Source organism: Aplysia californica, unplaced genomic scaffold (assembly GCF_000002075.1).
Source record: "Aplysia californica isolate F4 #8 unplaced genomic scaffold, AplCal3.0 scaffold00142, whole genome shotgun sequence".
NCBI lineage: Eukaryota > Metazoa > Mollusca > Gastropoda > Aplysiida > Aplysiidae > Aplysia > Aplysia californica.
In genome coordinates, this window is record NW_004797412.1 from 1,128,880 (window position 1) to 1,142,607 (window position 13,728).

The 13,728-nt window shown below is 41.0% G+C and overlaps 2 protein-coding genes across 3 annotated transcripts in view; one reads left to right on the top strand and one right to left on the bottom strand.

The window, feature by feature from the left end:
- LOC101848881 overlaps nucleotides 1-425 on the bottom strand; it is a 31,664-nt gene extending 31,239 nt beyond the window's left edge. For both annotated transcript variants that reach the window (XM_005096935.3, XM_013081711.2), the window contains exon 1: nucleotides 78-425. In XM_005096935.3, the coding sequence (XP_005096992.1) occupies nucleotides 78-230 (153 nt within the window). In that variant the 5' untranslated portion in view covers nucleotides 231-425. The remainder of the gene's footprint in view (nucleotides 1-77) is intronic.
- A 600-nt stretch (nucleotides 426-1,025) lies between these two features.
- Nucleotides 1,026-13,595, top strand: LOC101849124 (THAP domain-containing protein 1). The gene is made up of 2 exons (XM_005096936.3): nucleotides 1,026-1,284; nucleotides 11,911-13,595. The coding sequence occupies exons 1-2, from the start codon at nucleotides 1,214-1,216 to the stop codon at nucleotides 12,869-12,871; spliced, it is 1,032 nt and encodes a 343-aa protein (XP_005096993.1). The 5' UTR covers nucleotides 1,026-1,213; the 3' UTR covers nucleotides 12,872-13,595.
- Nucleotides 13,596-13,728: the final 133 nt, after the last annotated feature.

A 13,728-nucleotide genomic window follows, 5' to 3' on the forward strand; every position in this document is an offset into this window, starting at 1 on the left:
ACAGTACAGCAGTTTGACCCCTGAGACAGTGCATCTGTGTGCGGGAGTGAAAGTAAAAATTTACCTACTAGACTTACCTGTTCAATTAGTTTCGATGCCACTCCTTTCAAACTGAGATGATCAGTCCTCTCTTCGAATGGTAGCCACAAGCCTCGGTCGTTAACGTCTCGAAGGAAAAACTTGTTTTCCTCATTCCCAATTAAAACACAGGCGAATTCTTTGGTCGACATTATGCACAACTGGATAAATTTAGCACGTTAAAATCAGAAATAATAAGAGCGTCTCGAAGTATTTTCTTAGAAACAGCAACTTCATTTCCCCCTCAAAGGCAAGAACAGGATATTCCATGCACCTATCATCACCATCAGTAAATTTGTAACCACATCCCGATTCCTTCCTAGTCATACAAATAAATTCCCGTTCTTGTTTTACATTCACTGTACTTTTCAACTTGCATCTCTGGATCCTCATACGTAACAGTGTGGGGTTTTTTCGTTTAACGTGCGTACCGAAATAAAAGAAGGCAAAAGAGGCAGAGGTAGATCTAAAATTTTGATAAAAAATCATCATCATCATCCTACTGAGCTGAAGTGCCAGGTCTGAAACAGATATATAATTTCTCAGCCTGCATGCTCTTGGAAAAAATCCATCATTTTGGTACACTGACATTGTTCAAGTGTCTTAGAAAAGAACTGCATTAATTTGTCTCTTCCTTGCCTAATCGCTTTTAAGAATAAGCATTCCATGCTGGCTTATTTCAGTACGGTCAGTATTACCATAATTTGATTTCTTTTCCTTTGTTCTAGGCCTATCCATGAAATTTATAAACAATATTTTACTTTTCAGTTAGGCTACTTTAACGTGGGATTTTAATCTCCTTGGGGATTATAGGCCTATATCTCCTTTGGTTCACACCAATCAGAACGGATTTTCTCCAGATAAAATATAAAACATGAACACGGTTTTTTTCCCCCTCTATAACAAAACAAAATCTAGATCTAGATCTCTAGATCTCTTGATGATGGGAAGAGCGAAGTGCGAAGACCTCGAAATTGGAAAACCAGTCTTGAGATTTATGATTTTATATGTTAGAGTCCTGGAGCTTGGTAGAAGTAGAAGCCCTCTAGCCTAGAGCTAGGCTAGTATTCAACGGTCCTATTGTAGCCTAGGCTAGTATAAGACTATCTATTCAATTCTAATCAAACTTTTCAAAATGCCTTGCACCTGTGTTGTGTATAAGTGTAGGAACCGATATAAGGCTGCAGCGGACAGGAGTTTTCATCTGTAAGTTATTTTCCCCTTTCTTTTAATTTGAATATAGATCTAGATCTAGATCTAGATTCTAGATCTAGATTTAGATCTAGAGTCTAGATTATGCCCCCAGCAACACAATTAAGATAGATCTATAATTAAAATTTAAGAGGCTAGCTCAGACTCTACTTGTCACTTGATCTAGATCTAGAGATATCTAGATTCTATATCTAGATTCTAAATTAGATTAGATCTACTGACTAGCAGGGTGATTGGGCGCTTTTTCGGTAGTTCCCATCCCCCAATTGTTATTCACAGGTTTAGGCTCCAAGAGTAGGGGGGGGGGTCCCCCTGACCTAGTATTAGTAGTATAAGGTGGGGGGGGGGGGGGTTTCAGGGGGACATGCCCCCCAGAATTTTACCACAATTTAATGTTTTGTGGTTGTTAGGTTTGATATGTTAGCTCGCTGCGAATCAAACATATAGATGTAGGTCAGGCTCAAATAAGGGGGGTGGGAACTACCGAAAAATCACCGGTGATTGCGACATTCTAGATCTAGTCTAGACTAGATTCCAGGCCTGCACCCCACCAGCAGATAGACTGACATACTTGATTTTGATTTTAAAAAACTAGAATCTAGATCTATTTTATAGATTGCTGTCCACTGTATGTGTATTAATAGTGTGGCATTCTCTGGTTGGCGCTCTCTCAATAGTTCCCACCCCCCTTATTTGGTTGTAGGTCTAGATATGTTTGTTGCGCGAAGAGCGAGAGATATCAAACCTTACAATTGCACTGCATCAAATTATGGTGCCCGCCTGAATCCCCCTCCCTACTCTTGGGGCCAAAAATGGCGAATAATAATATCCGACTCTATTTCTCCGAAGGTTCGGGAAAATTAACGTGAACCCTATTTTTCCGAGCGGTTTCCGTTCTCGAGATTTGTTGATAATAAGCGAATTGAGTGACCCGTGTGTGTGTAGTGTGTGTGAGAGATAGAGTGTGTGTGTTTGTATGAGTGTGTGTGTGTCAGTGTGTGTGTGAAGGGGGGGGGGGGGCGTGGAGGGATTTTTTTTTTTTACATGAAGGATTTTAGTTTTTGCTGGGTGACTAAATGCAAAATTATAGGTTACTGCCAAGGTCAAGAAGTCCTGTTTTCTCGCAGTATCTTTTGAAGGTATTTTCAAATGAAGTGTAGTCCGGGAACGTTGCCCCAACCACAACTTGAAGTATCTGAATATTCAGACATTTAAAAATCTCTAGATCTAGCTCTAGAAATTGAATTCGCTGCAAAAAATTCTTCTTCCCAGTCCTCGCAGAATGGCAGAATGAAAGGATGTCGCCTAAATCTCGCAAATAACCGAAACATTTCGAGATGGGAAACTGTTCGGAGAAATAAAGTTCAACTTTATTTTCCCGAACGTTCGGAGAAATAGTCACTTCGAATAATAATTGGGGGGTGGGAACTAGGCCTGCCGATAGAAGCACCCTCCGGTTTTGGCCCCCAGAGTAGCCTATATTATATCAATACTGACTGAAATTCAGAAATAGTCGGTATCGATGTTTTATCGGAAAGAGAGCTAGAGATGCGCTGCTATTTTTCAGTACAAAATGAGCAGTAACTTAGAGGTAAATTTGTACTTTCACTCATGCTCACAGATGCACTGCTTCAGGGGTCGAACTACAGTATTGTTTGCTGCAGATCACACATAAAGCCACCAAAACTGTTGCTAAACAATTATTTTCCAGAAAATTTCAAACCAAACTATATCAAATTATGGGTTAATACCCCCTGATTGTTTTTTAGCCCGTGGCGGCTGGCCTCCCTAGAACCCCCCATTCTAGATCTAGTGTTATATAGCTCGATTTTAAAAAATCAAATATTTCGAAAACTATTTATTTGCAACACATGGCGTTGCTTTTCGCCCGATTCTGTTACCCTTAGTTAGCGTGACTCAGCAGCCCGCCGGAGCTTTCCAGCTGGGGGTCACGGGGTTAATGAGCCCTGAAGCGATTTTGCCAGTGTCGGTTAAGAAGTTCGCATTTTTGTTTACTTTTGAAACGATATAACTTCTTCCCCATTCCACTAAGCTAACCATTTTATGCATATGTTCTAAAAGCTCAATGTTTTGAGATTTATTCTGCGTTAGAATGGTTAATTTCTGTTCTTTGGTTTTTGTCTAGATACGTGTTTGTAGAGTACCCAATTTGTCCTATTTTAGTGACATTTAATGGATAAATTATTGTTTATTTTAAAAATGCATGACAGATCTCTCCAAAATCTGTGTTAAACTGACTAAGGTCGCAACCATATTAACGCCCGACACGGACGGTCAGACCAGATCGTCTTCGGGCACAAAAAAATGCGCACCTGTTCTTTAGTAATGGAAGGTAACAAAAAATGGTTTGGCTACCGTACTGACGCCCGACGTCCTGTGTCGTCCCCGGTCAGACCATCTCCGATAAAACATGTTCTATCAAAGACGGTCCATGGGGCGAGATGGGAGGTTATTTTAATGATTTATCTCTGCATAGTTGTGTCCCCTATCCCGCCTCACTGACAGTACACAGAATTCTAGCAGTTCTTGGTCAGCTCTGCATATCTCTCGCAGTTCATTGAAACTGCTATGTTTCATGCGAAAGCATTGTTGGAATTGTTCACTATCTTCCAACAACTGCGGAAACAAATGATGAAATTCACATAGTGTATCACGTTTTCTTTGGATAGGATGAACAGAAAATCTTCTTGTCTTGGTTTTCCTTTTTTTGTCTGCGTCTCAAAAGCAACAACAACAACAATTCTCTTCTTCTACCCCACGCCATAATTGCAAGACGACGGTGTCTGACCGCCAAACTCTGGTGTTAATATGGTCGGCCGCACCCAACGGCAAACAGCGGGTCTGGTCTGACTGTCGGTGTCGGGTGCTTATATGGTTCTACCCTAAGAATATCATGTCTGTTACCATGAGAAATCTTAAATCTGCACGAGTAATAATAGTCAAGTTATAAGAGAAGAAAGATGCCCATCTGCATTTTTTAAACTAAAGACACTCAGCGTTAGCGCTTGTTCTACCATTAAACAAGAGAAAGTTACTCAGCGTTTGTTCATATATCATGCTGTGTCTGTGGCAGCCTGCATACAACTAAGAAAGATATATATTATGACATTTTTCAAAAACACAAAAATGTGTTAATACATGGGTAGAGATGAACTTCTTCTATGGAATAAAAATGATTACAGCTAACTCATTCATTCTTAGTTTTTGTGTCGGACATATGCGCGAACACTTATGAATGTAAAGAAATCAGAACATTGTCAGTTAGTGCAAATGGTTATATATATAGAAACGAAAATAAAAGCTGGAAAAGCCTGGTGCTGATTCAGTGTCACTGGAAAGCTAGAAATTGTTCTCATCATGGGGGGCTCTTGTGGCCTAGAGGTTAAGGTGTTGGCCTCTCATTCAAAGGTCCCGGGTTCGAATCTGCGTAGCGACCAAAAAATTTTCTTCTCTAAATTTGTCTCCTTTCACCTCATTTCCTGCTCTCAGCAATGTTCTGTCATCTGCTTTCATCTCCTCTTTCTGCCCCCACCTCCTCACCTCCTTTGCCCTTTCCTCTGGGCTCCTGATTCTTTCTGCAGCCTTTCTACTGCTACTTCTTCGCTTCTTCTTACAGCTGTCTTTCAGCCACACCCCTGATCTTCTGGTAGGAAAGATCTACACCTAGCCTTCTCGGACAAGGGCGAAAAATCTCGGAGGGCCCGTGTGCAAGTTGCGCACGTTAAAGATCCCTTGGTGGTCTAAAATCGATAAGAGTAGGCTTCGGCCGCCACCCGGGCAAAATTCAAAATTTCCTACCAACTGAAAATATTAGGTGTGTCCCGCACACTCATATGACCTTATGCAGTTGCGAGCGTCGTAAAACACTTTACAAAAACAAACATTCTTATTATACAATCACGAGAAGTCGTCCCTGTTATTCAGTCAACTTACAAAACCGAGATCTAGCGTTTTAAGAAAAATAAGGAATAATTTATATATAGTGTAACTGATAGCCCAATGTTCGTGTATTACATTGTGATTGTTGAAGATGTATTCTGGCTCTAAAATTGATTTGTACTTTTTCATAGACAGACTTAGGGGTAATTTTGATAAACTTTATTGAAAATATGCGAATATTCCAGATTATATTAGACACATAAAGTTGTGTTTCGAGGAGTTATTTCAATGCGAATTGTGTGCCAGATGGATAAAGTTGCGAAATTACAGCTTTCTATTATATGCGCAGATACCATCTTTTCTGAGTATCTGCACCTATGCTATGTCGTTCTCGTTCCTAAAGTTCATCTGTTTTTGTCGTGCTTTTTATTTTATATTGATTTTTTTTTCATTCACACGTACAAAAAATGTTACAATTTAGCATTGCCGACTTCAGCGCATCTAACAAAATAACCAGACAAGTTACAATGTCCGTTGTTTTTTGGGGTCTCAAGAGCAAAAATGCGTGCTTTGGGTGCATTAACTGATAATAACCATAAATACAAGGATACACCTAAAAGTGAACGTTGAAGAGTACCGAAAATGAAGTCAGCCCAGACACAGCGGCGACAGAGAGCTGACCCCTGTGGCCCCGACGTGATAAGTATAAGGCGCTCGGCGGGGAACCCCTGCTACCACTTAAATACCACTGCCGACTGCCGGTGCGCCATGGGCGGAAATGAAGTTGATATTCGCAGACCTGCCACTCATCCCAATGTAATCAGGATATCCCGATTTTTTGCCCCAAATCTCGAGCATCCCGATTTTCCCGATTTTGGTCGCCTGTATCCTGATTTTTTGTTGTTGCGTCTGTTGCGTCCGATTCTTAGTTAGAGAGGGAAAAAAATTCTGCAATCTCTTTTGTTTGAAAGCACCGCTTGGACTTTATATCAGCAGGAACGCTATTTTCTAAAACATCAATGCCGGATCCAGTAGGGGCCTATAGTTGACTCACGCCCGCTATTTCGAAGAAGTGTCGATTTTTAACTCCGACTTGGGTACTCTCTAGATCTACTTTCGCTTTTCTTACCCAGAATTCTCCAATGATAGCCTGATTGCTGTAACAATTATGACATATGCCTAAAAATAATCTATTCGTTGTTCTGCCCTTGCTTTAAAATTCAAGCAAGCTTCGTCCCAGTTCTGGTTAGTCGGGCCCATCATCAAGACCTTTTAGTGGAACTTTGAAACTTTCATTCGCATCACGTGACATGACCTCGTACGTGTGACTAGTGTGAGTAGCGCGTGTGTCGGGGACCGCGGGTTGTCGAGGTCAACAAAGTTCATTCACACTGGTCGCGTTTGTTGAGTTGAGATGTTTTTCGGGACTTCGCCAGTATGGGACGCCCGGGGGGAGTGGGTGGGGGTATTTTTTTTTTTTACACTTCGGCTTAAAGTGCTTGCCATGATACGTGTTGGCTACTAATTTAGGATGAAGGAATAGGCCTAAGAAAATAGTAGTAAATGAACGACCTTGGCGCGCGTTTTGTTTTTTGTTGGGGTGCCTGATACATGCGACTGAAGTCAAACGTTGTTACTGTATGGAAACGTGCGCCTTTTGCATGGATGATTAGAGTTACATGTATGCGTAAGTTATTGTCACGACTACGAGAGTTTCAGCATCTCTGCAACCTGCGCTCCCCCAGTCTATGACTATCCAACTCAGACTCGAATACATGCTCTCTTTCAACTTTTTCCTCTACTTTGAGGCTCAATGGGAACTTATTTCTTCGAAAGATTTATCTTGAGTGCTTGCCTCATAAAAAGGGAACCGGGGGGACACCCCAGTGCCCCTTATGACTGATTTGCCGTTGATCCCGATTTTTTTCGCCAGATCCTGATTTTTTTACTCTGAAGTCCTGATTTTTAGATTTCATAGAGTGGCAGGTCTGTATTCGTGTTAAGGGCATCAATATTTAGTAGAAAATGGACTACTGGTAGTTAAGTATGAGACCGGAGGGAAAGTGAAAGAATACCGTAACTTAATATTTCACTTGTTTTCAACATGGGGGGTTTCAGGAGGGGCATGTAACCACAATTTGATGTTTTGCAAGAAGGTTTGATAGATATATATCTCTTGTTCGCCGCGCGTCAAACGTCATATAATCGGCATGCGCATTGCGCATCGAAAAGTTATAATTTAGAACCTCAAGTAATCGTTGGTGGAGCCAAAACCCACACGCCATAGTTATCATTGGAGCCAAAACTGGATTATCCTTGCATATTATTAAATGCTATGCAAATCTGTATGTTGGTGGAACAAGATAGAGTCTAGACAAGGTATCTCTAGTCTACAATCACATGTTCTCTTCTTTTCAGACAAATCATACACACTTTCTCTACTCTTAACCTTCTAAGCCTAAGCCTTTAATTTTAATACTTATTGAATTCAATAATTCAATCAGACAATAATTCAATCAGACTTATTTTATGTTAAGTACAGTTGAGTCACTCTCACTTTTATTACTGTTGTAAATGTAATATCTAGCTGCTCCGTGTATTCTTTACTTTATAAACATGAAATCACTAGATGCCTGACTAACAACAATGTATAACTTCTCTGTTGAAGAAAGTGTAATTAAAAACAACACACCAAACCATATCAAATGCCAGATAGAGTTTGGGTCTCTGATTCTTTTACTTTCACTACTCTGTCACTTTCACAACTGTCGCGTGCTCAGGTTTTGTATTGTAAAGTAAAGCCCTTTTGTTGTTCATTTTATCCGTTTATACATGAATATTGATTAATGATATATTCATCTCAAATTGATAGTAATTGAAATACATGTATATTTGATGGGGGTTTTTAAAACAATATCACACCAGAGAGGGTTTACAATATTCTGTAAACTCTCTGATCACACTAAGCCTAACTGCATAGTAATTTCAGAGCTTTAGACCTATCTGGGGATATCAGGGGAGAGGGGAGGGGGGCCTCCTGAGGTAAAAAAAAAAATATCGGGAGTTACACAGGTGAGCGTGCCTCTCAGTTTTTCCCTACAATATGATGTTTTGCATTATATGGTTTTTAATTTTCTTGAAATTTTAACCAATTTGCGACAGTTTTAGTGGCCATCTCTCAAATAATTGTGATTTGCATAAATAAATACTGCAGTTTTACTAGTTTGACCCCCCAAAACAGTGCATCTGTGTGCGGGAGTGAAAGTAAAAATTTACTAAGTCTTCTTTAATAGATTTCTACTCAATTTAAATCTACGATAGTAGTCTCCATCTCTAAGATCCCACGATTTATGATCCTGGTTCATATAAGATTTCGCCGAACCTGGATGTGCGCAGCTGATAAAAAATGCAGTGATTTATTTGCTATCATTGAGCTGTTTGTTCCTTCATAGCATCATCCCCGTTCATGGATACGATCACATTACATGTACCTGAATTACCTGTCCTTGGCAGCAACGTCATTGCACACCGGACAGGTCCATAAGTGCTGAGTTCCTCCCCGCACCAAAGCCCGCAAGGTGTCCGTACTGATTGTTCCTGTGGCTGTCAGATTATGGCGACGTCTTTCCTTTCCAGATAACAGTTCCTTTCTTCCTTCTCCCTTCTCTATCACCATTTCCTGCATCCTGATGATTGCGTGTTCTGCTGTCTCCCTGTCTTCCTCGCCCCGTATTTTTTCTTGATGGGTCTTCAACTCTTCTCCTTTGTCAAATTTCACCTCACCATCAACCATGGCACTGCCTGCCAGCCTTTCAGCCTCCTCATTGCCCTTCACTCCAAAATCCCCAGGACAGAATATCCACACGATAGCTCTAAGTGATGGGTGTTGTATTGGATTCATCCATTCACTCCGAAGCAGCCCTTTCTCAACCCTTCGCAGGATGCTTTGGGAGATGGGTAGTTAATGGTCTTGTATTTTGAAGCCAGCCAAGTGCTCTTGTTACGGCCTCAATCTCCATTTTCATGCTTGCCGTTGTTCTGTCTATGGCCCCTGACATGCTATGAACCTTTTTGTTCCCACTGTACACCACAAAACCCCACCCACTTCTCTCACACCCCTCCTGACCGATCCTCCCGTGCAGATCACTGGGTCCTCTGGCTTGGAGTGCTCCTCAATTAACTGTCGTATGTCATTGTCGTTAATGATGGCAACACATTCCCCTCTTTCACGATCCGATCCATAGTGTTGATACGATCACATCTTCGCTGTAAATATCGATAAGAGGTACAATGTTCGCCCCAGACACAATGACCTTAGACTTAGAATAAAGGGATCACGCCCAGGTTTGAACTCTTCGACACCTTTTTATTTTTCTGAACATCAAACTCGCATTACAAGCCTACCACCTGAAATTACAGCAAAGCTGTTTAAGATAGGGTCACATCGAACTGTGATTTCGTTGGTGCTTTTGTTTCCCTGGCTATCTCACTTATCTATCTGATCTGCACCCGAAGAATTTGCTAGACAAACTGTCGCCCGCACTCGGGGACTGTCAGATTGCCTTTGTGTAATGTTGGCAATGAGCCTGCCGTTCCTTTTTCAAATTTTAATCTTGCTGAAAGTTTTTTAGATATTACAATCCTCTTTTTAACCTCCGTGTCGCTTTTTGCATCTGGTGTAATTGTGCAACCAAGATATATGTAAAGCTGTTGACTAGTTTGTTCCTTCGATCTTACTTTTACGTTCAGATGTGATGTTGCATCCTGGGATGTCAGCTCTTTTTGGGATCTTTAACATTATAAAGTATAAAGAAGCTGGCTTCGACTCTGTCAAGGCCGACTCAAGCTGAGAGGGAAGACCGAGATACCTGATGAAAAGTATCCCCTTCCGCAAATCGTATTCAGGTTTTCTACTTGCGACAACAAAAACACCTAACTGTTACACCATAGACACCATTTGTTTTCCTTTGACTTTTATTTACACTTCATAGATATCTCTACTTGTATTAGTCAGAATGCTCTCATAGAATAAATGGGTAGATAGTATGTCACAGTGAAAAGGTTTTCTTTCCAATTTTACCAAGATAACTATTTGACATTCCCCAAAAACCTGTAATGTTCTTTACTGTTTCTACATCAAATAAAATTATTCTTACTCCTCCCTTAAATATTAGTAGATTTAGTCCTGTTTTAAAACATTTTTTGATCAAGCCTGCCGCCTATTACTATTATTGTCCAAATTGTAGATATCTAGTGGCTCCATTTTTATTTTTGATGAAATCAGTAGGCGACCGACAACAGAAGTGAATTTAAGCATTTAAGCGACACAAAATCATTATTCACATGAGGGGTTGGATATGAGTTTGAGTCACCTGTAATAGATCTCTACCCGGTTTGAATATTATACTTAGATCTATTATACTAAGATCCCACCATTTATATGCTCAGGGTTGTTTAAGATCGTGCTGTTTTCAGAAAACATAATATTTACCTAATACATGACTAACTACAGTCCCTAAGATCCTGCACTGAGGTTTGAAGTCTAAAGGGATTAAATATGCTAAGTTCCCTCATTTCATATTATAATTTACTGAAAGAATAACTCGGGTGCCAGCAGATCAACAAAACAGCAAATGTTTGCTATCACTGAACTATTTGTCCTGTCATAGATCGTCCACACTAACGCATATGATCACATCTCCTCTCTAGCTTACATCTTGATAAGGGGTACAATGTTTGCCCCAGATGCAGGGACCATAGACTAAAGTGATCTGGCCCTCGTGTGAGCTCTTTGGCGCCTTCAATTTCCCCAAACATTGAATTGTATCTGAGCTTACAGCAAAGCCTGATTCGGTGGGTAGGGCCAACAATGCCACTTCAGATGAGGTAACATTGAATTGCGATGTTGTCAGTGCTTGTGTTTTCCTGCCCATCGCATTTTCATTAGCCTTTCAGGTCTGTACATGTACCTGAATTAGCCAGATAGATTGGCACCCGTTTTCTGGGGCTGTCCCATTGCCTTTGCGTAATATTGGCAGTGAGCCTGCCTTTCATTCTTTAAATTTTTAATTGGTTAGTTCACTGCACAATGATGAGTTATGACCTGAGTGGGGATCTCGGTCAGAGATGAAGGAAAGCTATAAATACTGGACGTCATGTTGATTTAAGTAAATGGGGGAACAATGGGATCAACTTAGATCTAGATCTATTAGATAAAGTGAAAATGACATGCCATATCAATTTTTTTTAAAGATAATTATGAAAGGTCATCAAGGTTAATCAGTCTTTGCTTGCCGTAAGCTATAAGGGTTCAAGTCTGTTCATTTCAATGTAAGAGGAGATCATTATTTTAAAATTGTACCGATCATTGGCTTAACTGTGAGTCACTGTAGATTCTTCCCCTGATGATTCTGCTAAAACACTGCATTTTCCTTGCTCCCAAGCACAAAGATCTTAGGTGGAGGCTACTTTAGTCCTGTCTACCCTTTTCCAGTCGAATGTATGAATGTACATGTGTACATGTAGTCTAACCTAGCTTATCGATGTGTTTTGAGTGTGTGTGTGGTTGGGGGGAGTCATCTTAATAATGACTGAAAGTGGCTCCCATCCATGTACTCAAACTGGGACATATAAAATGTATGGGAATGTGTCGGACATAAATATTGCAAGATGAAATATTTCTCTTCCCTCTCTCCCATCCCCACACCCATCCATCCCCAGTTTCCCCATATCCGATCCAGAGCGCTGTAAGCAATGGATCAGCAATGTTTCACGTGTGGAGAGTAATGGAAAGCCTTGGGTGCCATCAAAGCACTCACGAATATGCAGTGATCACTTTTTACCCAGTGACTTCAAAATAGGCACTAAAATTAAAGAATTGGAAAAGGACGCTGTGCCAACAGTATTTCCCACTCATCCACCTCACATACGGGTAAAATTCAAAACCCGTCAACAGCTTCCAAAAAAGACCCACCCTGAACCTTCTCAAAATATACGAACAAGATCCGCTCCGCCAAATGAGCCCATAATGCTCACAAACACCACCGGTCGACTGCCTCCAAAGAAGCGCCGCCATGAACCTCCTCAAAATATGCAGACGGCATCCACTCCACCAGTTGAGCTAACAAACACAACTGAACAACTGCCTCCATCACAAAGGCAGAGCCCTGAACCTCCTCAAATTACTCAAAATGGACAAACGGCATCCGTTCCACCAGGCAAGCCCATTATGCACAACACAGACCATTCGTATCCTGTGCCTGACCTAGAAACTGTTTTGGAAAAGACAAAGAAAAGGCTCCAAAAGGTTGAAGAAAAGCTTGCACAAAATAACAAAATAATTAAAAGTTTGCACTCAAGGCTTCATCGTCGAGACCGTAGAATTTCAAAGCTACTCAGCATCATAAAAGAACGGAAAATACGTTCTCTTGAGCAACATGAACATTGCAGTGTGATAATATATGACACTGCCAGTAACTCATACATGGAGACACTGGACATGGAAGCAGTGGACATGGGACCTTTGACCGTCAATGACATGGAGACACCACTGGACATGGGACCTTTGACTGTCAATGACATGGAGACACCACTGGACATGGAGACACCACTGGACATGGAGGCAGTGGACATGGGACCTTTGACTGTCAATGAGGATGGTACTTTAGCTGGTCAAAGTTAAACTGTTATGGTGGGTGGCAGTGAAAAACATTTTAAGCAGCATGTAGACTGTTTTCTTCTTATTGACAATATTACTGCAGAAACTCAAGCACATATTGTTAGGGGTGCACTCATTTTTCTGTGTGAAGCTCGCTACATGTATGCAGTCTATGGTGTTATGTGGGGGTGGAAATTGCACAAATCAGTCAACAGTATTATCACTGCACTGGGGTGTAAATTACAGTGCAGCCTCTCCATAGTATAACGACATCGTCGGGACCAGAAAAAATTGATCGTTATAATAGAGACTTGTGTCATTATAGAGAGGCAAAATATTATGATAAATAAAAGGAAAAAATCTGGTCCTGGGCACCATGTCGCTATACAGAGGATGTCAATATATCAACGGTTGTTATAGAGAGGCCGCACTGAAGATCCTCATGAAATGAAAAATTGGTTTGAGCTCCAACAACAAAAGAGCAAGGGTTTGGGGGGAGGGGGGGTGTTGTCTTTGATGCATGTCACCTTTTTTAAAATGTTAGAAACTGTCTATCAACCCATCTGTTGATTTCAAGTTCTCTCTCTCTCTCTCTCTCTCTCTCTCTCTCTCTCTCTCTCTCTCTCTCTGTCCATCCCTCTCTCTCTTTCCCTCCCTCGTTCTACCCCTCCCTCTCTCTTTTAAGGTCAAGCAAGTGGTAGTGACATGGAGTTTAGATGGGTGGTCACAGGGGTGTGTCCTTGAGCAAGACATGACAACCCTAGCTCAAAAACTGGGTGCTGCTCAGTGGCGAGCAGCAAAACCATGTTTGCCTCTGTATTATATTGTTGTAATATGTATGTGTGTGTGTGTTTGAGTGTGTGTGTGTGTGTGTGTGTGTG